We start from the raw sequence: 26231 nt of genomic DNA on the forward strand, positions 1-26231 counted from the left end.
CACCCAACACTTGAGTTTTATTAAACAATGGCATCCGAAGCTCTAGCAAAGAGTGTGGTCACCTTTTTCATCTCTACACTGGCATCACTACTTTCAGAGCCCCGTGGAAATTTTAAAGTCATCAGGAGAGAGAAATTTGTCGACTTTTAACCCTTTCAGGACCATAAGGATCGTAGGCCAATTTTTGTGGTTTTGACGACATTTTTATGGTAAAAAGGGCTTGCAGATGCCAAAAAATTGATTTTTTTTTTGTGAAATATCATTATTTTTTTTAAAAAAAATCAAACTTCTGGCTTATGGACAGTGTGGCAAGTGAATCTTCTCGTCAATCTGGCAACGACGCTAATGAATGAATGTCGGAACCAGTTTGTTTACATAAAGGCAGTATCATATGGAATCCGTACATATCAAATTTAGAACTGTAGACTATCCCAATCAAAATTTATAGGATTTTAAAGTTATGGGACAAATATGTCCCTTGGTCCTGAAAGGGTTAACTGAATGGTATCTTAGGAATATTGCTATTAGACCTCTGTTCCCTACTAAAGAGTTTGTTTGTGCCTATGGATCAGATCAGCCGCAAATTGTAGGCCAGGCTAAAACTAGCCTAGGCATGAAGGACAGTCAAGAGGATTAGCTCTTTTGTTGGCCTCACGAAAAGGAACACATCCCTCCAATAATGCTAACATTCACATACAGGAAAAAAAGTAGGCAGCAAAAAGAAAAAGGATTAATAATGAGTACTAAGGATTCACTGAATTATGAAAACTAACACGACTTCTGGGTTGTGGTCACCGAGTTTCAGATCAGCATAAGAATTGCCATACTGGGACAGACCGAAGGTCCATCAAGCCCAGTATCCTGTTTCCAAAAGTGGCCAACCAGGTCCCAAGTAGTAAAGCAGATTTTATGCTGCTTATCCTAGCAGTGGATTTATCCAAGTCATCTCAATAATGGCCTATGAACTTCTCTTTTAGAAAAATATCCAAGCCTTTTTAAACCCTGCTTAGCTAACTGATTTCATCACATTCTCCAGCCACAAATTCCAGAGTTTAATTACACATTGTGTGAAGAAATATTTTTTCTTTAAAAATTTACTACTTAATAGCTTCATTGCATACCCCCTAGCCCTAGTATTTTTGGAAAAAGCAAACGAGCAATTCACATCTACCCTTTCACTCCACTTAGTATTTTATAAACCTGTATTATATCACCCCTGAGCTGTCTCTTCTCCAAGCTGAAGAGCTCTAGCTGCTTTAGCCTTTCTTCATAGGGAAGGCATCACAAACCTTTTATTATTTTTGTCGCCCTTCTCTGTACCTATTCTAATTCTGCTATATCTTTTTTGAGATATGGCAACCAGAACTACACACAGTATTCGAGGTGCAGCCATACCATAGAGTGAAACAAGATCATTATAACATTTTCATCTTTGTTTTCCATTACATTCTATTTGCTTTCTTAGCTGCCGCCACACATTGAGCCAAGGGTTTCAATGTATCCTCAACAATGACATCTAGATCCTTTTCCTGGGTAGTGACTCCTAACATAGAACCCAACATCACATAACTATAGTTCGGGTTCCAATTTCCCACATGCTTCACTTTGCACTTGCTCATATTACAGCGAAAGATTAGAGAAACTGGGCCTCTTTTCCCTCAAACAGAGGAGATTGAGGGGACGTGATCGAAACATTCAAGGTACTGAAGGGAATAGACTTAGTAGATAAGGGCAGGTTGTTCACCCTGTCCAAAGTAGGGAGAACGAGAGGGAACTCTCTAAAATTGAAAGAGGATAGATTCTGTACAAACGTAAGGAAGTTCTTCTTCACCCAGAGAGTGGTGGAAAACTGGAACGCTCTTCCGGAGTCTGTCATAGGGGAAAACACTCTCCAGGGATTCAAGACAAAGTTAGACAAGTTCCTGCTGAACTAGAACGTATGCAGGTAGGGCTATTCTCAGTTAGTACGCAGGTAGGGCTATTCTCAGGGCGCTGGTCTTTGAACAGAGGGCCGCCACGTGAGCGGACTGCTGGGCACGATGGACCCGAGTCTGACCCAGCAGCGGCAATTCTTATGTTCTTAAACATCATCTGCTATTTTAATGCCCAGTCTCCCAGGGGCCTCTTGCAATTTTTCCACAATCCTCTTGTGATTTAACAACTTTGTATCATCAGCAAATTTAATTATTTTACTAGTTATTCCCATCTCTAGATCATTGATAAATATGTTAAAAAAAAAAAAAAAAAGCATCAGTCCCAGCACAGAATCCTGGGAAACCCCTCTATTTTTCTCATCAAAAAAATACCCTTCTCAACAAACTCAAGAAATCTTAATCAGAATCAGTAAGAGGTGTTATTCTACTGTGAGAAGCTCATAACCACTTTGGTAAGTGTGAAAATTAAATGCCGCAATATTGGTCCACAGCCCTGACGCAGCCTGAGGGCGAAATGACAGCTAGCTTAATATTGGCGACGGGACTAGCAGAGACAGCAGGAGTGATAATGTGATAACTGTCTGCACTGCAAAATTCAACCTTCAACATTTATCAAACCCTGCCCGGGATTCAAAGTTAAGTCCTTTGCTTTTTCTAACATTTTTTGAGCATTGCCTATGGTTTAATAACAGACAACAAACAAGGGCAGGAGGGGGGAGTATGAGCCAGTGAGGTTAATTCCCTTTCTAGTGTGGTTGTTAAAATTCTATAACACACGGGGATCTGAGGCTCTGCCCCCTTTTTAAAAATAATTAAAGTGGTTATGAGCTTCTCACAGTAGAACAACACCTCTGAGTGATTCTGTTGAAGATATTTTTGAAAGTTTTTTGAGAAGGGTATTTTTTTAAGAATTATTTGTTCTTTCTCATCCCTGTATATAATTTTGATGAACACCTCTATTTTCCCTTCTTCACTGAGAATATTGATCATTTAGACCCACTCTCTGTTTCTGGGTTTCAACCAGTTCTTAATCAACAATAGGACATTACCTCCTATCCCATGACTTTCTAATTTCCTCAGAAGCCTTTCATGAGGTACTTTGTCAATTGCCTTTTGAAAATCCAAATACCCAATATCAACCAGTTCACCTTTATCCACATGTTCATTCACCCCTTCAAAGAAATACAGTAGATTGGTGAGGCAAGATTTCCCTTGACCAAATCCAAGTTGGCTTTCTCTCATTAATTCATCCCGGCACTCTCCCTTCTCAGACTTCAGCATTTTCCTCTTGCTAGGCATGGAAACACCAGGTTGGTGCAAGGAATCGAGCAAAGAACAGCAGGGGGCAGAAAGCAGTAGCAGAAAGAAAGCTTCCAGGCTGCCGAAGGCAGTGTGTTACTTCACTCATTTTGCCGTTGGGCCGAAGAGTAAAAGTAGCACTGCTGGGAATAAGAACGGTGAGCAAGCATAGGATCTCGCTAAGGGGGGGAAGGGGGACTCCAGATAAGTGTGCAGGCCTTACATTGAAGACCGCTGTTTGAGATCTTGTGGTGTTAGAAATCCCTGAAGACAAACTAACACCACAAAACTCATCCCGATTCTCTGAAGCAACTCACTCTACTCTTCAATTCCTCTGGAAATGGCCAGATAACTCCTTTTGTAATCCGCCTTAAACCGCAAGGTAATGGCGGAATAGAAATCACTAATGTAATATAATGTAATCCCTAGTCTTTTGACCTTTGTTTTTTATCTGTAGGATAGAGCTGTGCTGACTTGCTTAGTTTGACTTTGACATTGCTTCAGGCTCCTCTCTTACAAGGTCACAACACAGCAGTTAGTAACTGAATCCTTATCCTATTGCACACACAGCAACTACGTCTCAAGAATTAAATATCTCAGCACTTTTCATTTTTAGTTGCCACCCGCAATATTAAGAGATTACTAGTAAAGGTGAAGGACAAGCTGGCTGCAATACTGCTTTTGAGAACAGAAATGAAACCCCTAGATCTGTAGAATGAACAAAATCCTACCGAGGCCATAATTGATTGGAATCGTGCCTCCCTGTAGGTGTGGCTAACGCTGGAAGTGGCATTAGGCACCTTAAAGCGCCTATGGGGACATGATTCACAGCAAAGGTAGGCGCTGGAAATGTAGGCCTTAAAAACCGTGGCCTAAATTTCCAGTGTCTACCTTTGCCGGAGGCGTGATTCTCTAAACAGCGTCATTGTATGATTGGCACATAATTAGTGGCCGCCAACAATGGCGCCGTTTAGATAATCTGGCCCTGAGTGAATATTTTATAGAAATTACAGTGAAACCTTGGTTTACGAGCATAATTCGTTCCAGAAGCATGCTCGTAAACCAAAATACTCGTATATCAAAGCGAGTTTCCCCACAGGAACTAAGGGAAACTCGCTTGATACGTTCCCACCCCCCACCTGAGGCCAGCGGCACTGCTCCACCCCCCCCCGGCGAACCGACACCCCCCTCCCGAACAACTTCAAATTTACACCCTGTCTGGCACCGGCACGCAGCCCACAGGACGTGCCGGTGCCGCTTGAAGAAGTTCCTGCCTCTGCTGGGCCTTGAGCATGCATCTGCGCATGCTCAAAGCCATCTAGTTCTCCCTCTCGCCTTGAACTGCTCCCCATCATAGAGTCCGCGAACAAAGCAGGCTCTCCTAGTCCCCCTATTTTCCCCTCCCCAGCAGAATAATGAAGTGTGGAATGAAAAGAACAAGGAAAAAAAAACCTTCTCCAAATCCCCCCCCCCAAGGTCAGGAAACACACAGGACTCCCCTCATAAAAGTTCCAGCTTATCACTAAACATAGACCAAGCACTCAAAGATTGAGCATAATATCCCCTCCGCTTTGCAAACATCAGCTCCATAGTCCCCAGAGTATATAATCTCAAATGCCAAGCACTCAAATCTGGCATAGTAGGTGACCTCCAGGACCCTGCAATCAGGCATTTGGTAGCCGCCAGTCCCAATCTCAATAGTCGTGTCTGCCACTTGGTAGAACAAATATTATATAGACCCAAAAGGCAGCTTTGTGGCGTAAAGCCGACAGGTGTACCCAAAAATTTAGTTGAAGAGTCTGCCACAGCCCTCCAAAAAGATGTCAATTTGGGACAGGCCCACCAGATATGGATGAAGGAGCCTAAATCAGCACCACAACGCTAGAAAATAGCAGGTGCCTGCGGATACATCTTGTGCAATCTCTCCGGGATATAATACCACCTAGAGAGAACTTTGTAAGCGTTTGCTTTTTTTTTTTTCATGTAGAAAAAATATCAAGAAATTAAGGGCTCCTTTTAACAAGGTGCGCTAGTGGGGTTAACACGTGCGACTTTTCATCACATGTTAAACCCCGTGCTGGCCTATAAACTACCGCCTGCTCGAGAGGAGGCGGTAGCGGCTAGCGCGGCCGGTGGTTTAGCGCATGGTATTATGCGCATTAAACCTCCAACGCGCCTTTCTAAAAGGAGCCCTAAATTATGTTAACACAATAAAGGTAAGAGTAAAATGTTTGGTGTGGAGATGTAGTAGATGAAAAGATTAAGCCTGCAAATGAAGGATGTTGTGTTCTGGGAGATGCAGTTTCAGAAACCCTGAAAATATAAACTTGCCATATGCAGACACGTTCGAGGAGCAAATAAACCTGCAGTGCAAATCCTCATCTGTCAGGAGAGAATAAAGGTGACATTGACCTGTGCTGACTGCATGTTTTCTCTGTCTTTCAGAAGTCTTCCAGAGCCCCTGATGACGTATGAGTTGCATGGAGAGTTCATCGTTCCTGCCAGTAAATATTTGGTTTACATTCTGCTAGAAGGTGTTTTGCTAGCACTGTTATCCTAGCTCAGAGACAGATGTTCAAAATGTGGTTGCAGATGAATGAAACCTATGGTCGCAGCCTTTTCATGAAAAGCAATTGTTCTTGAACAAAAAAGGAGAATGTGAAGAGGTCTCTAACTTGGGATAGTAGAGTTTAATAATAATAATAAATTTTATTTTTGTATATCGCCATACCAATGAGTTCTAGGTGGTTGCTTAAAAAAAAGCTGAACAATCAAAGAATCATATAAATACACGTCATATACATATCATAAATACAGTACTAAACAATCAAGATATGAATTTATCAAATAGGTTTTCAATACTTTTCTAAAAGAATGATAAGATTGAGCTTGAGGAATTAGAGCAGTGGTTCCCAACCCTGTCTTGGAGGACCACAAGGCCAGTCGGGTTTTCAGGATAGCCCTAATGAATATGCACGAGAGAGATCTGCATATAATGGATGTGCCAGGCATTCATATCTGCTCGATGCATATTCATTAGGGCTATCCTGAAAATCCGACTGGCCTGGTGGCTCTCCATGAATTAGAGTACTCCACCAGGTATTCATTTTACTAGTCTAGAACGCAAAAGTTTGATCTTGTGTAGTTGGTATGGATGGGGCAGTCTTGAGAGCCTGTATGATCTTTATCTGCTGTCATTTTCTCTTTCTAGCCCCCCAATGTGCTTTTTAGCTAGTCTTTTGTGGGTGTGATACAGGTCCTGGGTTCAGACCTCGAGAGGAGCAGCAGGAAATAAAATGAATGACAATGATAGCCAAGAATGTTTGCATAAAGAATATATTTTATAGGAATAGGCTTACTATTACAGATATAGAGTATACAGTTAGATCTAAAGCTGCTTCTGTGTGCGTATAGGAAAACATGTGGCTTTCCCAGAGCAGAAAGAGCATGTGGTGTACCTGAATGAATGTGTGTGTGTCTGGACCTGAATAGTGGATGTAGAGTTGTGAATAGGCAGAAAAGGAGAAGAGAGAAAGAGAGATAAACAAAAGAGGAAGCAGCCAGAGGAGGGGAGGAGGGCTTTTAGCTTGTTATTTATACAGATATAGAGTATACAGTAGAGAGTTGCGCGGGGACAGAAATCCCACCCGTCCCCACCCGTCCCCATGAGGATCCCACCCTTCCATAGCAAAGCAGCAGATGAATCCAGAGACTAGTGGGTATAGCTCACATCGACCAGCAGGTGGAGATAGAGAACTGATTAACAGTTGGCCTTAAAGGCTGGTGTTCCTTCAGTTAATTCAGTTTTGCTCTATCTCCCAGCAGGGTTGGAGCTATCCTTCTAGCTCCTGGTCTCTGCCTGCTGCAGGATAGATGGAGGTGGTGTTCTGTTAGGATTCCTCTGTTGAGACTAGTTCTCTTCAGTAGGTGGGGGTGCCTGGCTGATTGGTGCCGGCTTTGGGAGGTACACCTGGGCCCTCCCAGGTCCCTGCTCCACCCTCCCCTCCGTTGGATAGAGGGGTTCCTTTCCAGGTGCAGGATAGTGGCTGGCTGCTTCATTCCAGTATAAAAAAAAAAAAAAAAAAAAAAAGTACACAGCCTGCCTGCTAGTACTGAGCCGAGCAGTGATTGACGCGGCTTCCAGTACGTTTTACCAACGATGGCCTGGCTTCGGGGGTAAGCGGCGGACCGGGTGAGTGTTGGCTTTGCCTTTTTTTGAGTGGAGTCGCGTTTCCCGGGTGCCGGGCGTATTAGTGGGCGGAGTCGTCTGCCGCCGGCGTTCGCCGCGTGTGTTCAAAAAAAAAAAAAAAAAAAAAACCCCGCATCGGAGCTTTTTGGCAGGCCGAGGGGGGATGGCTGAAGAGGCTGGTCAGATGTGTTCGCGCTGCGGGAAGCGCCGAACACGAGCGGGGCCGTGCTCTGCCGGGTGCTTGGAAGCACCGGCAGACGACCCGTTTTTGGCGGCTTGTGAGGCGGCCATGTCCCGGGTACGGGACTCTTGCGCAATGTCCCCGCCGCTCGGAGTCGATGCTGGATTCCTGCAGGACTCGGCCACGGAGGATAAACGTGAGGCGGCGGGGGAACAGGCGAGAGCGCTGGTGGCCGGCGCGGCCCCTCCCCTCGGCTCGGAGCAGGGCGGGGGAGTGCCTCTTAGTTGGGGTGCATTTTCGCCGGAATTTGTTATGTTGCTCCATCAGGCATTTCAATTGCAGTGCTCGCAGCCTACCCAGCCGAGGCTGGGGGCCGGGCAGGCCCTTGCGGTACCCTCTACCTCTAAGGGGGGGGAGGGGACAGAGGATAGGCCCTCGGCAGGGGCGGCAGGATCCCCGGGGCAGTTGCAGGGGGCCAAGAAACGCAGGCTAGTGTCTGCGGAGGCGGGGGATATTTTGCCCAGATCTCCTTTTTCCCTGCCTGAGTCATTGGAGGAAGGGGAGCTCTTGGATTGGGACGCGGAGAGTATCCCGGGTAGAGAGGGGGATGACCCTACGGCTATCCGGTTGTTCCATAGAGAGGAGCTTTCTTCCTTTATTACTAAAGCTTTGCAAAGTTTGAACATTGCTCAGGAAGATGCCACGGGGTCCGGTAACCCCCTGATGGCAGGTACCCGTAGGCCGTCGAAAGCCTTTCCGGTCCATGAGGCCATGCAGGAGCTAATCTCGGCGCAATGGGAGGCGCCGGAGGCCAGTTTGCGGGTGGCAAGGGCCATGAGGCTCTTGTATCCGGTCGTTCCGACCGAATTGGACAGGTTTAGATTGCCTAAGGTGGACGCTCTGGTGGCGGCAGTGACTAAAAGAACTACCTTGCCGGTAGAAGGGGGCGTGACACTTAAGGATGCACAGGATAGAAAGGTTGAAGCCTCCCTAAAGATGTCCTTTGAAGTGGCTGCAGTTACCTTACAGGCTGCAATATGCAGTTCTTACGCGGCGCGAGCTTGTCTGCAGTGGTCACAAGGGATGACTGATAATTTGCTGGAGTCTGGAGGTTCTATCCCTTCGGAACTAGCTGATTTGGAGTCCGGCTTGGCTTATTTGGCGGACTCCTTGTATGATATTATTCGGGCGTCTGCAAAACAGATGGCTCTGTCTGTGGTTTCCCGCAGGTCCTTGTGGCTCCGTCATTGGGCAGCCGATGCAGCATCCAAGCTACGGCTGGTGAGACTTCCATTTAAAGGGGGTTTATTGTTTGGAACGGAGTTGGAGAAACTGGTCAAGGATTTTGGGGATACCAAAACGCAACGTTTGCCGGAGGACAGGGCTAGGCCTCCGGTAAGGGCCGCATCGTCTAGGCCGCGTTTCCGGGATGTTAGGCGGGCCAGGGCTGGTAAGCCTTTTTCCAGGTCTGCATCTGGCCCGTTTTCTGCTTCGAGACCTCGGTTTCAGCAGAGAAGTTCCTTTCGGACGGCGAGACCCTCTTCCGGGCAGTCAGCCCGTACCCCCGCCAGTCGCCCTCCACAATGACGGGGGCTTGGCTCCCTCCGCCCTGCCCTTAGGGGGTCGGCTTTCGGCATTCCGGGCGGAGTGGGCCAAAGTCACGTCCGACCAATGGGTATTGGACATTGTTCGCGAAGGGTACAACTTAGAATTCGCCGCTCCCGTCGTAGATTCTTTCTTGGTGTCCCCGTGCCGTGGTGCGGCCAAGGGAGCAGAGGTCCGCAGGACACTGCAGGGGCTGCTCGATCTGGGGGCGGTGGTACCGGTGCCCCCAGAAGAGGTAGGCCGCGGTTTCTATTCCCTGTACTTCATTGTACCCAAGAAGGGGGAGTCCTTCAGACCAGTACTGGATCTCAAAGGGGTCAACAGATTCCTCAGCGTGCGCCATTTCCGAATGGAAACGGGGCGCTCGGTGATTGCGGCGGTGAGACCAGGAGAGTTCCTCACGTCTCTCGATCTCAAGGAGGCGTACCTCCATATTCCGATATGGCCTCCGCACCAGCGGTATCTGCGGTTTGCGATTCTGGGCCAACATTTTCAGTTTCGGGCTATGCCCTTTGGCCTGGCGACGGCCCCCCGCACATTTTCCAAGGTCATGGTGGTGGTAGCCGCTTTTCTACGCAAGGAAGGGATTCGGGTACACCCTTACTTGGACGATTGGTTGATACGCGCCTCTTCCCGGCAGGAGAGTCGGGCGGTGACGCAGAGAGTGATCGCTCTCCTTCAGTCGTTGGGGTGGATTGTCAACTTTCCCAAGAGTGTTTTGGCCCCTTCGCAGTCTTTGGTGCATCTGGGGGTAAGGTTCGATACGGCTCTGGGGAAGGTGTTTCTACCCCGAGATCGGGGGGAGAAATTGCAGGCTCAAATTCGCCTCCTGCTCGGGTCACCCAGACCTCGCGTTTGGGATTATGTACAGGTGCTGGGCTCCATGGTGGCGACTCTGGAGGTGGTTCCCTGGGCCCGGAGCCACATGAGGCCCTTACAGCAGTCTCTGCTCTCTCGCTGGTCTCCAGCTTCTCTGAACTACAATGTCCGTCTCCAGTGGAGTCCTCGAGCAGCTCACAGCATGCGCTGGTGGCTCCAGGACTTGCATCTTTGGAGGGGCATGCCGTTGGCCACACCGGATTGGGTGGTAGTGACAACGGATGCCAGCCTGCAGGGCTGGGGAGCCCACTGCATGCAGACGTCAGTGCAGGGAATTTGGTCTTCCCAGGAGGCTCAATGGCCCATAAACTTGCTGGAGTTAAGAGCGATCAGGTTAGCGCTGCGGGCGTTTCAGGCCCGAGTTCACGACAGACCGACCAGGATCTTGTCGGACAGTGTCACGGCGGTCGCGTATGTCAATCGGCAAGGGGGGACCCGGAGCATGCAGTTAGCCGAGGAGGCAAGTCATTTGTTTCGATGGGCAGAGATGCATGTTCCGCTTCTATCGGCGGTACACATTGCAGGGCACGAAAACGTGCAGGCGGACTTCCTCAGCAGAACTCTTCTCGATCCGGGAGAATGGGAGTTGTCGGCTCGAGCGTTCAGCCTGCTAGTCCGTCGATGGGGGTGGCCAGAGATGGATCTCATGGCCTCTTCCCGCAATGCGAAGGTGCCTCGGTTCTTCAGCAGACGCAAGGATCAGGGATCGGAGGGGGTGGACGCATTAGCTCTCCCGTGGCCTCCGAACTCCCTTCTTTATGTATTCCCACCTTGGCCCAGGATAGGGCGGGTGTTGCAACGCATCTCTCGCTTTCGAGGCAGAGTAATCCTGGTAGCTCCGGATTGGCCACGGCGGCCGTGGTACGCAGATCTGATGCTGCTGTCGGTAGGCGAGCAGGTAGCGTTCCAGGTAACTCCGGACTTGCTAACTCAGGGTCCAATATTAATGGACGATCCGGGCCGCTTTGGTCTTACGGCCTGGCTATTGAAAGGGCAAGGCTGAAGAAGAAGGGCTATTCAGAACAGGTGATTTCAACCCTGCTTAAGGCTAAGAGGATTTCAACGTCAGCCTCCTATGCGAGGGTCTGGAGAATCTTTGAGGCATGGTGCGGAAGACACGGAGTTGCGCCTTTCCATGCTTCTCTGCCGGCTATTCTTGCATTCCTGCAGGAGGGCGTAGAGAAAGGGTTAGCATATAACTCTTTAAAGGTTCAAGTATCGGCCATTGCCTGTTACAGGGGCCGGGTGGCTCGCTCGGCTCTCGCATCACAGCCGGACGTGGTGCGTTTCCTCAAGGGGGTTCAACGTATCAGGCCGCCGGTTAAGCGAATTTGTCCTACTTGGAACCTTAAGCTCGTCCTTGGGAAATTGCAGGGGGCACCTTTTGAGCCCCTGTCAGCGGCCACGTTGAAAGATGTCACACTAAAGACAGTTTTTTTGGTGGCGATGGCTTCAGCAAGGCGAGTATCGGAGCTGCAAGCACTTTCTTGCAGGGAACCCTTTTTGCGTTTCTCGGAGACGGGGGTGACAGTGCGGACGGTGCCGTCCTTCCTGCCTAAGGTTGTTTCGTCCTTTCATGTGAACCAGAGTTTGTTCCTGCCATCCTTCAGGAAGGATGATTGGGGGAAGCGTTTTTTGTCGGTACGGCTACTGGATGTGCGCCGTATGCTTCTCCATTATTTGGAAGTGACGAATGATTTTCGCCGGTCGGACCATCTCTTGATCGCGTTTGCGGGGAAAAACAAAGGGATGGCGGCGTCTAAAGCGTCCATTGCGCGTTGGGTCAAGGACGCTATTGCTTCGGCGTATGTGTTGTCAGGGAAGAAGGTACCGGAGCATCTTCATGCTCATTCCACTCGGGCTTTGGCTACCTCTTGGGCGGAGTCCGGGGGGATGTCATTAGAGGAGATTTGCCGGGCGGCCACTTGGTCGTCAGGGAATACTTTTTCAAAGCATTATCGGTTAGATGTAGCGGCCCGTTCAGAGGCGAGTTTTGGCGCAGCAGTGCTGGCAGAGGCGGCATTGGCGTCCCACCCAGTTTGAGTTTGCTTTGCTACATCCCACTAGTCTCTGGATTCATCTGCTGCTTTGCTATGGAAGGTAAAATTATGGTCATACCTGTTAATTTTCTTTCCTTTAGAAGCAGCAGATGAATCCAGAGCCCCTCCCCAAATGCACGGGCTGGGTGTAGGGGGTTTATGTCATTAGGGTAGCCGGGGCGATAGTTGGTAAGTGTATTCTTTCATGACTGAAAAAAAAAAAAAAAAAAAGAGAAAAATATCAATGGTATTCAGAAGAGAAAGACAAAGTTTTTACTGGAATGGAGTTTGTGGCTGCTCATTCTCCTTTCGGGATGCTTGGGCAAAGTGCATAACTGAATTAACTGAAGGAACACCAGCCTTTAAGGCCAACTGTTAATCAGTTCTCTATCTCCACCTGCTGGTCGATGTGAGCTATACCCACTAGTCTCTGGATTCATCTGCTGCTTCTAAAGGAAAGAAAATTAACAGGTATGACCATAATTTTACCGTCCCCACCCGTCCCCGTGAGGATCCCACCCGTCCCCACCCGTCCCCGTGAGGAATCCTTCCGTCCCCACCCGTCCCCGCGAGGAATCCCCTCCGTCCCCACCCGTCCCCGCGAGGAATCCCCTCCGTCCCCGCCCGTCCATATAAACTTCAGAAATTGTTATTTCATTTAATTATGCTACTGAATTAAAGGCTCTGGTAGAAACCCATTTACAAATAAGCAAAAAGACTTTATTAATTTGAAAATATTAATTGGGAAGAATACATACTTTGCAAATGTGTTTCTACCAGAGCCTCTAATGTTTATACATTTTTATCAACACAACTAATATACTACTTTATCCTGAAGCAAAATAAAAAAATAAAATATAATTCTTTTCCTAGTTTCTGCTTTCCTCATGTTCTCATTCAATTCCTTCCATCCACTGTCTCTCTTCCTTCTGCATCTTCCATTTGCTCTGTTACTGTGCCTCTCCCTTTCTTCCCCCTTCCAAATTGGTCTGGCACCCATCTTCTTCTCTCCGCTCCCCCATAGTCTGGCATCTGTCTTCTTCCCTGCCAGTGTCTTCTCCCTACTCTCTCTTCCCCATTTCCTTTCAGCGTCCTTCTCCCCGCCATCTTCCCCATGTCCTGTCAGCGTCCTTCTCCCCCCTCTGTCTTCCACATGTGCTTTCAGTGTCCTTCTCCCCCCTCTGCTTCCCCATGTCCTTTCAGCGTCCTTCTTCCTCTCTGTCTTCCCCATGGCCTTTCAGCATCCTTCTCCACCCCACCCCCCGTCTTCCCCATGTCCTTTCAGCGTCCTTCTCCACCCCTTTGTCTTCCCCATGTGCTTTCAGCATCCTTCTCCACCCCTTTGTCTTCCCCATGTGCTTTCAGCATCCTTCTCCCCCCTCTGTCTTCCACAAGTGCTTTCAGAGTCCTTCCCCCCCCCGCCCTTCCCATGGCCTTTCAGCGTCCTTCTCCACCCCTTTGTCTTCCCCATGTCCTTTCAGCGTCCTTCTCCACCCCTTTGTCTTCCCCATGTGCTTTCAGCATCCTTCTCCCCCCTCTGTCTTCCACAAGTGCTTTCAGAGTCCTTCCCCCCCCCGTCCTTCCCATGGCCTTTCAGCGTCCTTCTCCACCCCTTTGTATTCCCCATGTGCTTTCAGCGTCCTTCTCCCTCCTCTGTCTTCAAGTGCTTTCAGAGTCCTTCCCCCCCTCCTCCCGTCTTCCCCATGGCCTTTCAGCGTCCTTCTCCCCACTCCTTCTCTACCGTCCCGGTTGCAGCACAGCCGGCCAGGTCCCCTTACTTTTGTGGCACTTCCCCGACTGACTGACAACAGCCCCGGTCCGACAAACCTCCCTGCCCTTAACTGCGAATCTAAATTACCTTATTACAGCTGCTGTAAGAAGATAATTTAGATTCGCGGCTACAGGGCAGGGAGGATTGTCGGACCGGGGCTGTTGTCGGTCGGTCGGGGAAGTGCCACAAAAGTAAGGGGACCTGGCCGGCTGTGCTGCAACCGGGGCGGGGTGTGGCGGGGCGGACCGCCCCCTCCCTTGGTAGCCACTCGAACCGCGAGGCTACTTTCCTCCTTACCTGCACTGCCTGCAGCACAGAGCCAAACGGAAGTCTTCCCGACGTCAGCGCTGACGTCGGAGGGAGGGAGGGCTTTGTTTAAGCCCTCCCTCCCCTCCGACGTCAGCGCTGACGTCGGGAAGACTTCCGTTCGGCTCTGTGCTGCAAGCAGAGAAGGTAGGGAGAAGAGCCGCGCGACTGAGTACATCCAGCTTTGTTTAAGCCCTCCCTCCCCTCCGACGTCAGCGCTGACGTCGGGAAGACTTCCGATCGGCTCTGTGCTGCAAGCAGAGAAGGTAGGGAGAAGAGCCGCGCGACTGAGTACATCCAGCCCCGCAGGAACCCCGCGACCCTCGGAGGCATCCCCACGGGATCCCCGCGACCCTAGGGGGCGTCCCCACGGGATCCCCGCGACCCTAGGGGGCGTCCCCACGGGATCCCCGTGACCCAAAGGGGGAACCCGCGGGTCCCGCGGGATTCCCGTCGTCCCCGTTCCCGTGCAGCTCTCTAGTATACAGTTAGATCTAAAGCTGCTTCTGTGTGCGTATAGGAAAACATGTGACTTTCCCAGAGCATGTGGTGTACCTGAATGAATGTGTGTGTGTCTGGACCTGAATAGTGGGTGTAGAGTTGTGAATAGGCAGAAAAGGAGAACGAGAAGAGAGAAAGAGAGATAAACAAAAGAGGAAGCAGCCAGAGGAGGGGAGGAGGGCTTTTAGCTTGTTATTTATATAGATATAGAGTATACAATTAGATCTAAAGCTGCTTCTGTGTGCGTATAGGAAAACATGTGGCTTTCCCAGAGCAGAAAGAGCATGTGGTGTACCTGAATGAATGTGTGTGTGTCTGGACCTGAATAGTGGGTGTAGAGTTGTGAATAGGCAGAAAAGGAGAACGAGAAGAGAGAAAGAGAGATAAACAAAAGAGGAAGCAGCCAGAGGAGGGCTTTTAGCTTGTTATTTATAGGTTAGAAACTTGTTCTAAAAAAAAATAGTAACTATTGTTGTTAAGTAAATATTTTCCAGCATCTTTCTGTGCCCTAATTTAGTACTTGTTGGAGACAGTGGCTCTCAATTGACAAGATTTAACACATCTGTTGGAATTCCAGGACTGTGATGGATACTCCCGGGACTATGTTAAGGGTTCTTTGTTAATCTCAAGTACTGGTATTTTAGAAATCATTTAGTGGCATTCTAATGTCTTTACTGAGTATCTGCATTAACATTCTTTGGGTCAGAATGTTTAATATAATATCCCATAGTCCTTTGCTGACCCTCTGGTTAGGCCATCTCACATGCTGACAAGCAGCATTCAGTAGTGTAAGGCTGACAGCTAGGTTACGTCAACTTGGCTGGTTAGTGGCAATTTTCAGTTTGCCAACTAGCTAAATAACCATTTACAGTAGCGTTAGGACAGCAAAACAGCCATCCTAACTTTATGCAGGAGGTTAACTAGGCATTGGTCTGAATATCAGCTGGTGCCTGGTTCTGTGTCTGCAGCCATACCCAGATATTCAATGTGAGGTTTGAATATCTGGGGTAAATTCAGCCCATGGCTAGAAACAGCTTACTAGCCATTTACCATTGTAGGGTGAACACTGAACTCTTTGTTTATCTTACGTTACATTAAGTGCTTATATTCTGTCAATAACTATATAGAGAATGACATGGGGACAAATTTTCCCCATTCCGCTAGGATCTCTCTATCCCTGTCCCATCCCCATGAGCTCTGTCCCTGTCTCTGCCCCATTCCTGCAAGCTCTGTCCTCATTTGCACAAGCCTCAAACACTTAAAAATCATAAGTGTTCTCATGGGGCGGGGTCAAATTTGTCCCCATGTCATTCTCTACTTAAAGTTCACTGCAAATAACAGAAGATATTAAGATAACCTAAGAATTACAACGGATTACATTAGGTACAATTCAACAATTAAATTACTCTGAGAATAAGTCTTCAAACGTTTCCTAAATTACCTAGAATCCAAAAAAATGGGACTTGATAAACTAGAGAGGATGCTCATTGCCTAAATACTCTTAATATTCTTCACATTAGGAAAGTGAATTAAAAACTGGTTTTCAGGAGAATAAGCATTTAGGCACAATGGAAGATTGATAAAAGGCAACATGAAAAGGAGCGTAATATCATAGAATACTTTATAAATAGTTATACAAAGTTTAAACTGAATTTAGGCTATACATCTTTGTGTCATCAACAAATTTTATTATCTTACAAGTTATTCCCATCCCTAGATAATTCTCAAAGGATCCTCTGTAGATTCCCAATGCTCTGTTATGAGCATCATAACATCTGAATGCGAAGGGAAGCATACGATCTATGACTTAAGGAGTTACTTGGGGTTTTTAGGTGAGGGGATTATAAGTTAAATGTATTCTCAAAGGTGTAGGCTTTTAAGCTGGATTGAATAGTTCCAGGGATGGAGTTTGACGTACTGATTCAGGCAGTTTGTTCCATGCGTATGGTGCAGCAAGAGAGAGAGGGCACATTCTGGAATTGGCAGTAGAAGCGTAGGGTACAGATAGGAAAGATTTGCTTGATGAATGGAGTTCCCGGGGAGGAGTGTAAGGAGACACAAGAGAGGAGAGATATTGAGGAGCTAAAGAGTGATTACATTTATAGGTTAATACGAGGAGTTCAAACTATATAGGGAAGTGGATGGGGAGCCAGTGAAGTGACGTGAGGAGAATGGTGATATGAGCATAACGACTCTGGTGGAATATAAGTCGTGCAGCAGCATTCTGAATGAATTGAAGGGGAGAGAGATGGTAACATGGGAGGCCAGAGAGAAGCAGGTTGTAATAGTCTAGGCGAGAGGTGATGAGGGAGTGGATAAGGGGTTTGGTAGTGTGCTCAGAGAGGAAAGGTTGGATTTTGGTGATGTTATAGAGAAAGAAATGACAGGTTTTGGCAGTCTGTTGGATTTGCACAGAGAAGGAGAGAGAAGAGTCAAAAATGACACCAAGGTTGCGAACTGACAAGACAGGGAGGATGAGAGTGTTATCCACTGAGAGAGTGGGAAGAAAGTAGATGTAGGTTTGGGCAGAAGGATAAGGAGTTCAGTCTTGGCCATGTTTAGTTTTAAGTAATGGCAGGACATCCGGGCAGCAATGTTGGACAAGCAAGCTGAGACTCGGGCTTGGATTCCTGAAGAGATTTCAGGTGTAGAGAGGTAAATCCTTGGAGTCATCAGCATGGAGGTGCTATTGAAAACTAAAGGAGGAGATCAGAGCAACAAGAGAATGCGTATAGATGGAAAAGAGAAGAGTTCCCAGAACAGAGCCCTGGGATACTCTGATCAACAGTGGGAGAGCAGTGGAGGAAGATCCACTACTTCATACACTAAAGGTGCAATGTGAGAGGTAGGAGAGAACAGGGCCCTGGAATCCAAGTGAAGACAGCATGTCAAGGAGAAGGCAGTGGTCTACACTATTGAAAGCAATGGATAGATCAAGAAGGATGAGGATAGACTAGTAGCCTTTGAATCTGGCCAGGAAGAGGTCATTAGAGACTTTAACAAGAGCAGTTTCAGTAGAGTGCAGGGGGCAAATGCCTGATTGGAGTGGGTCAAGAATGGCTAGGGTTGATAGAAAATCTATGCAGTGACGGCAGCACGTTCGAGTAGCTTGGATAAGAAGGGGAAGAAGGAGATTGGGCGATAGTTGGCAGGGCAGGTAGGAGCCAGTGAAGGTTTTTTGAGGAGTGGTGTAATTATGGCATGTTTGTAGGCATCGGGGACAGTTGCAGTGGAAAATGACAAGATTGAGGATGTGACAGATTGAAGGGGTGACCGTAGGAGAGATAGCATTGAGTAGAGGTGTAGGAATCAGGTCAGAGGAGTAGAGGTAGTGAGTTTGGAAGAGGAGAGATGATGTGCAGTTTTCTTTCAGTAATTTTAGGAAAGGAAGAAAAGGAGGCAAGGGTTGAGGGAGGATTGACAGAGTGGGCTGGGGTAGGTGGCTTGGTTGAGAAGTCAAGGTTAACTTTGTGGACTTTGTCATAAAAGTAATTGGCCATAGTCTAGGGGGAAAGTGATGGAGGGGTTGGAGGTGGGAGCACTTTGGGCAAAAAGTTCAGAGTGGCAAAGAGACGACAGTCTGAATGAATTCAGCGTAGGTGTGGAATTTGAGCCAGAGACATTCAGCAGACCTGGCACAGGAGTGTAAGTAGTGGATTTTCAGGTTCAGCCAGGGCTAGGGTTTGGCACGCCTTATAGAGCATGGGGTGGGGGAAGCAAGGGTATCTAAAATAGAGGAGAGAGTGGTACTATAGGTACCACTGATTGGTTTAGTATAGTGATTTACTGATTGGTATAGTATAGTGGTATAGTGGATGGATGAAACAGCAGTGGAGAGAGTGCAGGGATCAATAGTCTGAAGTTTCCTAAACATATTGGTAGAGATCGACCAGGTTGGGGGAGGGTGGTAGGTTATGATAGTTATTAGATTGTGACTGGAGAGTGGAAGAACTATGATACAGAAATTTGTGATAGAGTAGTTAGAGGAGAAGAGAAGATCAAGACATTGGCCATTCTAGTGGGTAGGGACAATGGAGCATAGTTGAAAATTGAATGAGGACATTAAGGTTAGAAGCATGGGACTCCGGGGAGTGACTGATCTCTGAGCTTTGCAGGGTGGCTTTCCCATTAAACAGATTGCTGAATTCCTGGGGTGCAAAGCCTCGATCCTCAATGACTGCAACCCAGTCGGGTTCTCTGGATTTCCACACTGAATACTCAAGAGACCTGTTTTCTATAATGGAAGCAGTGCATGCAAATAGATATCATTCATTTGTCAAAATCTTGAAAAACCCAAGTGTATTGTAATTCTTGAGGACAGAAGTTGTGCACTCAGAATAGTTTGTCAGGATAGAGGGGTCAAGACCAGCACCAAGGAATGTAGCCTGCCAAAAGAAGGAAGAAAGGAAACAGCATTGAGAACCCAACCCAGCCTGCTTCAGGGTCAGGCAACAGTTTCACTGTCAATATGACTTCATGATACACTAGTGATGACATTCAAAAAAGCATACTAAACAAAATAGTTTTTCACGCTTCAATTACAAAATCACTTACTCTGATGAAGGCAAATCGCTGAAACATGAGTCATGTTGGATTCTCAATAAGCAGTATCTCATTTCCCCCTTCATGTGGCTGACTGCATTTCTTAGCATGCAAACCAGGCATCTTTAAGTGTTTGTGGGTTTGAAAGTAAGCTGCTTTTGCCCTGATAAACATATTGCGTTGCCTATTGGAACCATGTGGTAGCTGAAAAACAGTTGCTTAAATAAATGGGAGCACTTTAATAGAGTATTCAGGGGCTAAAGGCAAATGTGTTTTTGAAAAAGGTGTTGACTTTTTTTTTTTTTGTCTTTTTCCCTTAAACACAGAATGTGGCAGTCCAGAATCACGAGTTAACGCAATCCATTACTTGGTACATAAACTTCCAGAGAAAAACAGGGACATGCTGGGCATGCTGGCGAAACATTTATCTAAGTAAGTACCCCGGCTTTTTGACTGTCTTCTCCTAAAATAACTCACCTGCTCTGGGCTGGCCTGCAGGCTCGTTGGTATAGCTGTGTATTAGAGAATGACAAGGTGACAAAATTCATCACCGTTCCCGTCCCTGTGGATAACCGCGGGAAATAATCCCATGTCATTCTGTAGTATCTGTTATCCCAGGACAAGCAGGCAGCATATTCTTTACGCATGGGTGACGTCACCGACGGAGCCCACGGTACGGACCTTTTTACTAGAAAGTTCTAGTTGGCCGCACCGCGCGTGCGCGAGTGCCTTCCCGCCCGACGGAGGAGTGCGTGGTCCCCAGTTTCTTCATTTCCGCGGAGCGAAGAAGACGTGTGTTTTTTCAACAGAGTTGAAATCCTCCTTTTGCCTTCCCGCTCGCGTTATTTTTTTCGGTTTTTCACCTTCGGGTACTTTTTTCTTCCCAATTCCAAAAAAAAAAAAAAAAAAAAACCTTTCTTTTGTTTTATTTTTTCGTTCCTACCCCGGCGGGGCCTATTGCCACGATCCAGGCCTCGGGGTTTGATTTTGCGGAGGCCGTGTTTCCATTCATGCCCCCGCAACCAGGCTTTAAGAAGTGCCAGCGGTGTGCACGCCCGATCTCCCTCACTGACCCACACAATTGGTGCTTGCAGTGTCTGGGACCAGAGCATCGGGCGGACTCCTGCACCCGCTGTGCCACTCTTAAAAAGCGCACGTTGAAGAATCGTCAAATCCAACAGAATTTACTTTTCGGCACCGGCCCGTCTATGGATTCGACATCTTCATCTGCGGCACCGTCGAAATCGACACCGACCACTTCGACGCCGCCTGAGACGACGTCGGCGCCTCCGGCGCCAGGTAAGCCGGCTAAGAAGCCTTCCACCCTTGAGCGCCCTCCCACCTCGGGGACGGCACCAGTCCTCTCGGCTCCACGCCGGGCCAAGAAACGCTCCACTCCGATATCGGTGAGTGCCTCGTCATCGGCTCCCTCATCGCCGGAGTGTAGAGCGGCACCCAAGGAACCAAAAAAGAAAAAAGTGGTTCCGGTGCCTCCCCTGGATGACCGCATTGCGGCCATCCTCCAGGACAAGTTGCAAGAGCAACTCCACCAGCAACTTCAGCAGCTCTTACCATCTATCTTGGCACCGCTGCTCTCGGTACCAGACCGGCCCGAGCCCCGCACCGTCCAACCGGTATCCACTCCATTGGTACCTATGGACTCTTCCATGCCCATTCTCTCGGCACCGCACGAGCCAGTCGCCTTAACGACGACGGATCCTCCTCGGGACCGAGCAGGACACCGGTCTTCCCATGACCCGGACCGGCACCGGTCTTCCCAAGACCCAGACCGGCACCGTTCTTCCCGGGATCGGGACAGACACAGGTCTACATCGCCAGGGAATGTCTCGGTACGCTCAGGCAAGTCTTTGTCTAAGACTCACCATGCCGACCCGTCCACTCCGGTCTCTCGACACGCAACCACCGATGTCAGAGACCCGGACCTATGGGAAGAATCCCCCCCCGGTACCGAGGAGGATGCATCGTCGTCGGACGAAGAGCCTTCCGCACCCGAGACCACTTCCAAACCTGAACAATCTTCCTTCTCTAAATTTCTCAGGGAGTTGTCAGGGGCTTTGTCTTTGCCATTGGAATCTGACTCCAAAAAGTCACAAGCTTTCCTGGAGGCTCTGGATTTCGATCAACCTCCCAAGGAGTTCCTAAAGTTACCTGTTCACGATATCCTACGGGAAACTTTTTATAAAAATTGGGAGAACCCGCTAACTGTCCCTGGGGCCCCCCGTAAATTGGACAGTCTCTATAGGGTCATACCAATCCCAGGTTTTGATAAACCCCAACTGCCCCACGAGTCTCTCCTGGTAGAATCCACCTTGAAAAAGACTCAGGGCACCAGTGTGTATGCCTCCACCCCTCCTGGCAGAGAAGGAAAAACTATGGACAAATTTGGCAAACGGCTCTACCAAAATGCCATGCTTGCCAATAGGGCAAACAACTACTCCTTCCATTTTTCCTTCTACCTGAAACATCTGGTAATGCAACTCTCCTCCATGCAAAAATACATGCCGGAGCACAAGGTCCCTCTTTTCCAGCAGCACATCTCCAGCCTGCTTCAACTGAGGAAGTTCATGGTGCGCTCTGTCTATGACTCCTTTGAGCTCTCCTCCCGTGCATCTGCCATCGCTGTGGCTATGCGCCGCCTGGCCTGGCTCAGGGTCTCTGATCTAGACGTCAACCATCAGGACCGTCTAGCCAACGCCCCATGTCTGGGAGATGAACTATTCGGAGAGTCCCTGGATACCACCACTCAGAAGCTCTCCGCCCATGAGACCAGATGGGATACTCTCATTAAACCAAAGAAAAAGACTCCTCCTGCTCGTCCTTATAGACCGCAGACATCATATCAACGCCGGTTCTCTGCCAGACCGCTCAACCCACCTGCACAGCAACCTAGGCGGGCCCGCCAGCACCAACACACCCAGGCTCGTGCCCAGCCTAATCAACCTGCAAAGCCTCTCCCTCCTGCCAAACCTTCTCAGCCCTTTTGACTCCTCTCTCCAGGGCTTAGCCAGTCTTCCACCCTCATTGCCTCTTCCTCAGCCAATCGGAGGCAGGCTCCACATTTTCTTCAGCCGTTGGGAGGTCATCACATCGGACCAGTGGGTCCTCAACATCATCCGCCACGGCTACTCCCTCAACTTCCAGACTCTTCCGCCAGACAATCCTCCCGTCGAGTCTGCTTCTCTCTCAACTCAAACCCCCCTCCTCCTGAGGGAGGTTCAATCCCTCCTCCTTCTCAATGCCATCGAAGAAGTACCTCCAGATCAAAGGGGTCAGGGATTCTACTCCCGCTACTTCCTGGTACCCAAAAAGACAGGAGACCTTCGTCCCATTCTCGATCTCAGGGACCTCAACAAGTGTCTAGTCAAGGAGAAGTTCAGAATGCTCTCCCTTGCCACGCTTTACCCTCATCTCTCTCACAACGACTGGCTATGTTCCCTGGACCTCAAAGAGGCCTACACTCACATACCAATCAATCCAACTTCACGTCGCTACCTGCGATTCCAGGTGCACCATCGCCATTATCAGTACAAGGTGCTACCTTTTGGCCTCGCTTCATCACCCAGGGTGTTCACCAAATGCCTCATTGTGGCGGCGGCCTTCCTCAGGTCTCACAACCTCCAAGTGTTTCCCTACTTGGACGATTGGTTAGTGACAGCTCCTACGTCTCCTCTTGTGCTACAAGCCACTCAACATACCATCTCTCTTCTCCATCTACTGGGGTTCGAGATCAACTACCCCAAGTCGCATCTGCTTCCCACACAGCGCCTTCAGTTCATCGGAGCAGTTCTCGATACCACACTAATGAGGGCATTCCTCCCCTCCGATCGTCGACGGACTCTGCTCCACCTCTGTCATCAGGTGCTCCTTCATCACACCATCCCAGCTCGACAGATGATGGTCCTCCTGGGACACATGGCATCAACGGTGCATGTGCTTCCCTTAGCACGACTCCACCTCAGGACACCTCAATGGACTCTGGCCGACCAGTGGTCACAGACCTCGAATCTTCTTTCTCATCCCATCTCTGTGACATCATCTCTTCAGCGATCTCTACAATGGTGGTTGAACTCCTCAAACCTTTCCAGGGGCCTTCTGTTGCATCTGCCCCCACATTCCATGATCATCACCACGGATGCCTCCCCTTATGCATGGGGAGCTCACCTGGGAGACCTACGCACCCAGGGTCTTTGGACCCCACAGGAGCGTCGACATCACATCAATTTTCTAGAACTACGGGCCATGTTCTATGCTCTCAAGGCCTTCCAGCACCTTCTTTGTCCTCAGGTTCTGCTCCTGTGCACGGACAACCAAGTCGCCATGTACTACATAAACAAACAGGGCGGCACAGGATCTCGCCTCCTTTGTCAGGAGGCTCTTCGTATTTGGACCTGGGCCACGGCCCGCAGTCTCTTCCTCAAGGCGGTCTACATCCAGGGCGAACAGAACTCCCTGGCCGACAATCTCAGCCGCGTCCTTCAACCTCACGAGTGGACTTTGGATCCTCCCACGCTCCACTCCATCTTTGCTCGCTGGGGCACTCCGCAGATGGACCTATTCGCAGCTCCTCACAACCATCAGCTGCCCCAGTTCTGCTCCAGACTCTTCTCTCCTCATCGTCTGGCCCCGGATGCATTCCTTCTCGACTGGACGGATCGGTTCCTCTATGCCTTTCCTCCTCTACCTCTGATGTTGCGGACTTTATCCAAACTCCGCAGGGACGGAGCCACCATGATCCTCATAGCTCCCCGGTGGCCTCGTCAACACTGGTTCTCCCTTCTACTTCAACTCAGCTCCAGGGAGCCCATTCCTCTGCCTGTGTTTCCTACTCTACTTACACAGCAACATCAGTCTCTACTACATCCCAATCTGTCTTCCCTCCACCTGACAGCTTGGTTTCTCTCGGGCTGACCTCTTCAGGAAATCTGTCTCAGCCTGTCCGTCTCATTTTGGACGCCTCCAGGAAACCGGCCACCCTCCAATGTTACCATCAGAAGTGGACCAGGTTCTCCTCTTGGTGCCTCCGTCATCATCACAATCCCACCTCCTTAGCGGTGGAAACTGTTCTGGACTACTTACTCTCCCTGTCCAACGCAGGCCTCAAGTCTACCTCAATCAGAGTCCATCTCAGTGCCATCACGGCATTTCATGAGCCTGTCCTAGGAAAACCTCTCACGGCTCACCCTCTGGTTTCCCGATTCATGAGGGGCCTCTTCAACATCAAACCACCTCTGAAGCCTCCTCCGGTCGTCTGGGACCTGAATGTGGTTTTGTCTGCCCTCATGAAACCTCCCTTTGAGCCACTTGCCACAACTTCGCTCAAATTTCTGACATGGAAGGTTCTTTTCCTCATTGCCATCACCTCTGCCAGGAGGGTTAGTGAGCTTCATGCACTGGTTGCCGATCCACCGTTCACTATTTTTCACCATGACAAGGTGGTTCTGCGCACCCATCCAAAATTCCTTCCAAAGGTGGTCTCAGCTTTTCACCTCAACCAGTCCATTGTTTTGCCTGTGTTCTTCCCGAAACCTCATTCACATCCCGGAGAACAGGCATTGCACAGTCTTGACTGCAAGCGTGCCCTGGCTTACTATCTCGATCGTACAAGGGCTCACCGCTTGTCCCCTCAGCTCTTCCTGACCTTCGACCCGAATCGTTTGGGTCGACCGGTCTCTAAACGGACGCTATCCAACTGGCTTGCAGCTTGCATCGCGTTCTGTTACGCTCGGGCCGGTCTGTCACTAGACGGTGCTGTCACGGCCCACAGGGTAAGAGCTATGGCCGCTTCTGTTGCTTTCCTCCGTTCCACACCCATTGAGGAAATCTGCAAGGCGGCCACCTGGTCCTCAGTTCACACATTCACTACTCACTACTGTCTGGATGCTTTCTCCAGACGGGATGGGCACTTCGGCCAATCTGTACTTCAGAATTTATTTTCCTAATGGCCAACCATCCCTCCTCCCTCTTTGTTAGCTTGGAGGTCACCCATGCGTAAAGAATATGCTGCCTGCTTGTCCTGGGATAAAGCACAGTTACTTACCGTAACAGGTGTTATCCAGGGACAGCAGGCAGATATTCTTACGTCCCACCCTCCTCCCCGGGTTGGCTTCTTAGCTGGCTTATACTAACTGGGGACCACGCACTCCTCCGTCGGGCGGGAAGGCACTCGCGCACGCGCGGTGCGGCCAACTAGAACTTTCTAGTAAAAAGGTCCGTACCGTGGGCTCCGTCGGTGACGTCACCCATGCGTAAAGAATATCTGCCTGCTGTCCCTGGATAACACCTGTTACGGTAAGTAACTGTGCTTTTTCTTCAAAGCAAAGCTTGTGGGTCAGTGGTTGTGGCCATTCATACTCTGATTCTTATGTGAGCCAAGGATAACGAAGCCATTGTGACACCACTGATATGATTGGCTCTTAAGCACTGGTGGAATGAGGCATTATGACATCACAATATCTGCTCTGGATACCAGAGACTGTCATTCTGTAGTATCTGTTTCAACCTCGGTCCTTCTACACCAGCATTCTTCAAAGCAAAGCTTGCGGGTCAGTGGTTGTGGCCATTCATACTCTGATTCTTCCCTCTCTCCTCAAAGAATGACATGAAGATGGTTTACCGCGGTTATCCACGGGAACGGTGATGAATTTTGTCATCGTGTCATTCTCTACTGTGTATCACTCTGTGGGACACCTGGCTTCTGATCCCACTGGGCTTGGCTAGAAAAGCTTTGAAGACGACATTCACAGCGTCGGGGGAGGTGGAGGGAACATAATCTCAGTTACAAGATGGGAGTAAAACATAAGGTGATTGCAAGTAAAGGCTCATAGTGCCAGACCCCTGCATAGCCAATTTTTATCAAAATAAGTCCAGGTGAGCAGAAGAAACACTTGCCCCCACCTCAGCCACCTGCTGAGGACAATTCTATAATCCAAGTGCATTTTGCATGTAAATATTTAGAATACTAGCG

The 26231-nt window shown here is 49.0% G+C and overlaps 1 protein-coding gene across 4 annotated transcripts in view; it reads left to right on the forward strand.

Moving 5' to 3' along the window:
* The window catches only part of ARHGAP10 (Rho GTPase activating protein 10), a 520437-nt gene that overhangs the window by 279913 nt on the left and 214293 nt on the right, over positions 1 to 26231 (forward strand). For all 4 annotated transcript variants that reach the window (XR_004539086.1, XM_033940409.1, XM_033940432.1 and 1 more), the window contains 2 exons: positions 5679 to 5737; positions 19573 to 19678. Coding sequence is in view for 3 of the 4 variants with exons in the window: in XM_033940409.1 (XP_033796300.1) it covers positions 5679 to 5737; positions 19573 to 19678 (165 nt within the window). In the remaining variant the exon portion in view is untranslated. The remainder of the gene's footprint in view (positions 1 to 5678; positions 5738 to 19572; positions 19679 to 26231) is intronic.

This window comes from Geotrypetes seraphini, chromosome 1 (assembly GCF_902459505.1).
Source record: "Geotrypetes seraphini chromosome 1, aGeoSer1.1, whole genome shotgun sequence".
Taxonomy (NCBI): Eukaryota; Metazoa; Chordata; class Amphibia; order Gymnophiona; family Dermophiidae; genus Geotrypetes; species Geotrypetes seraphini.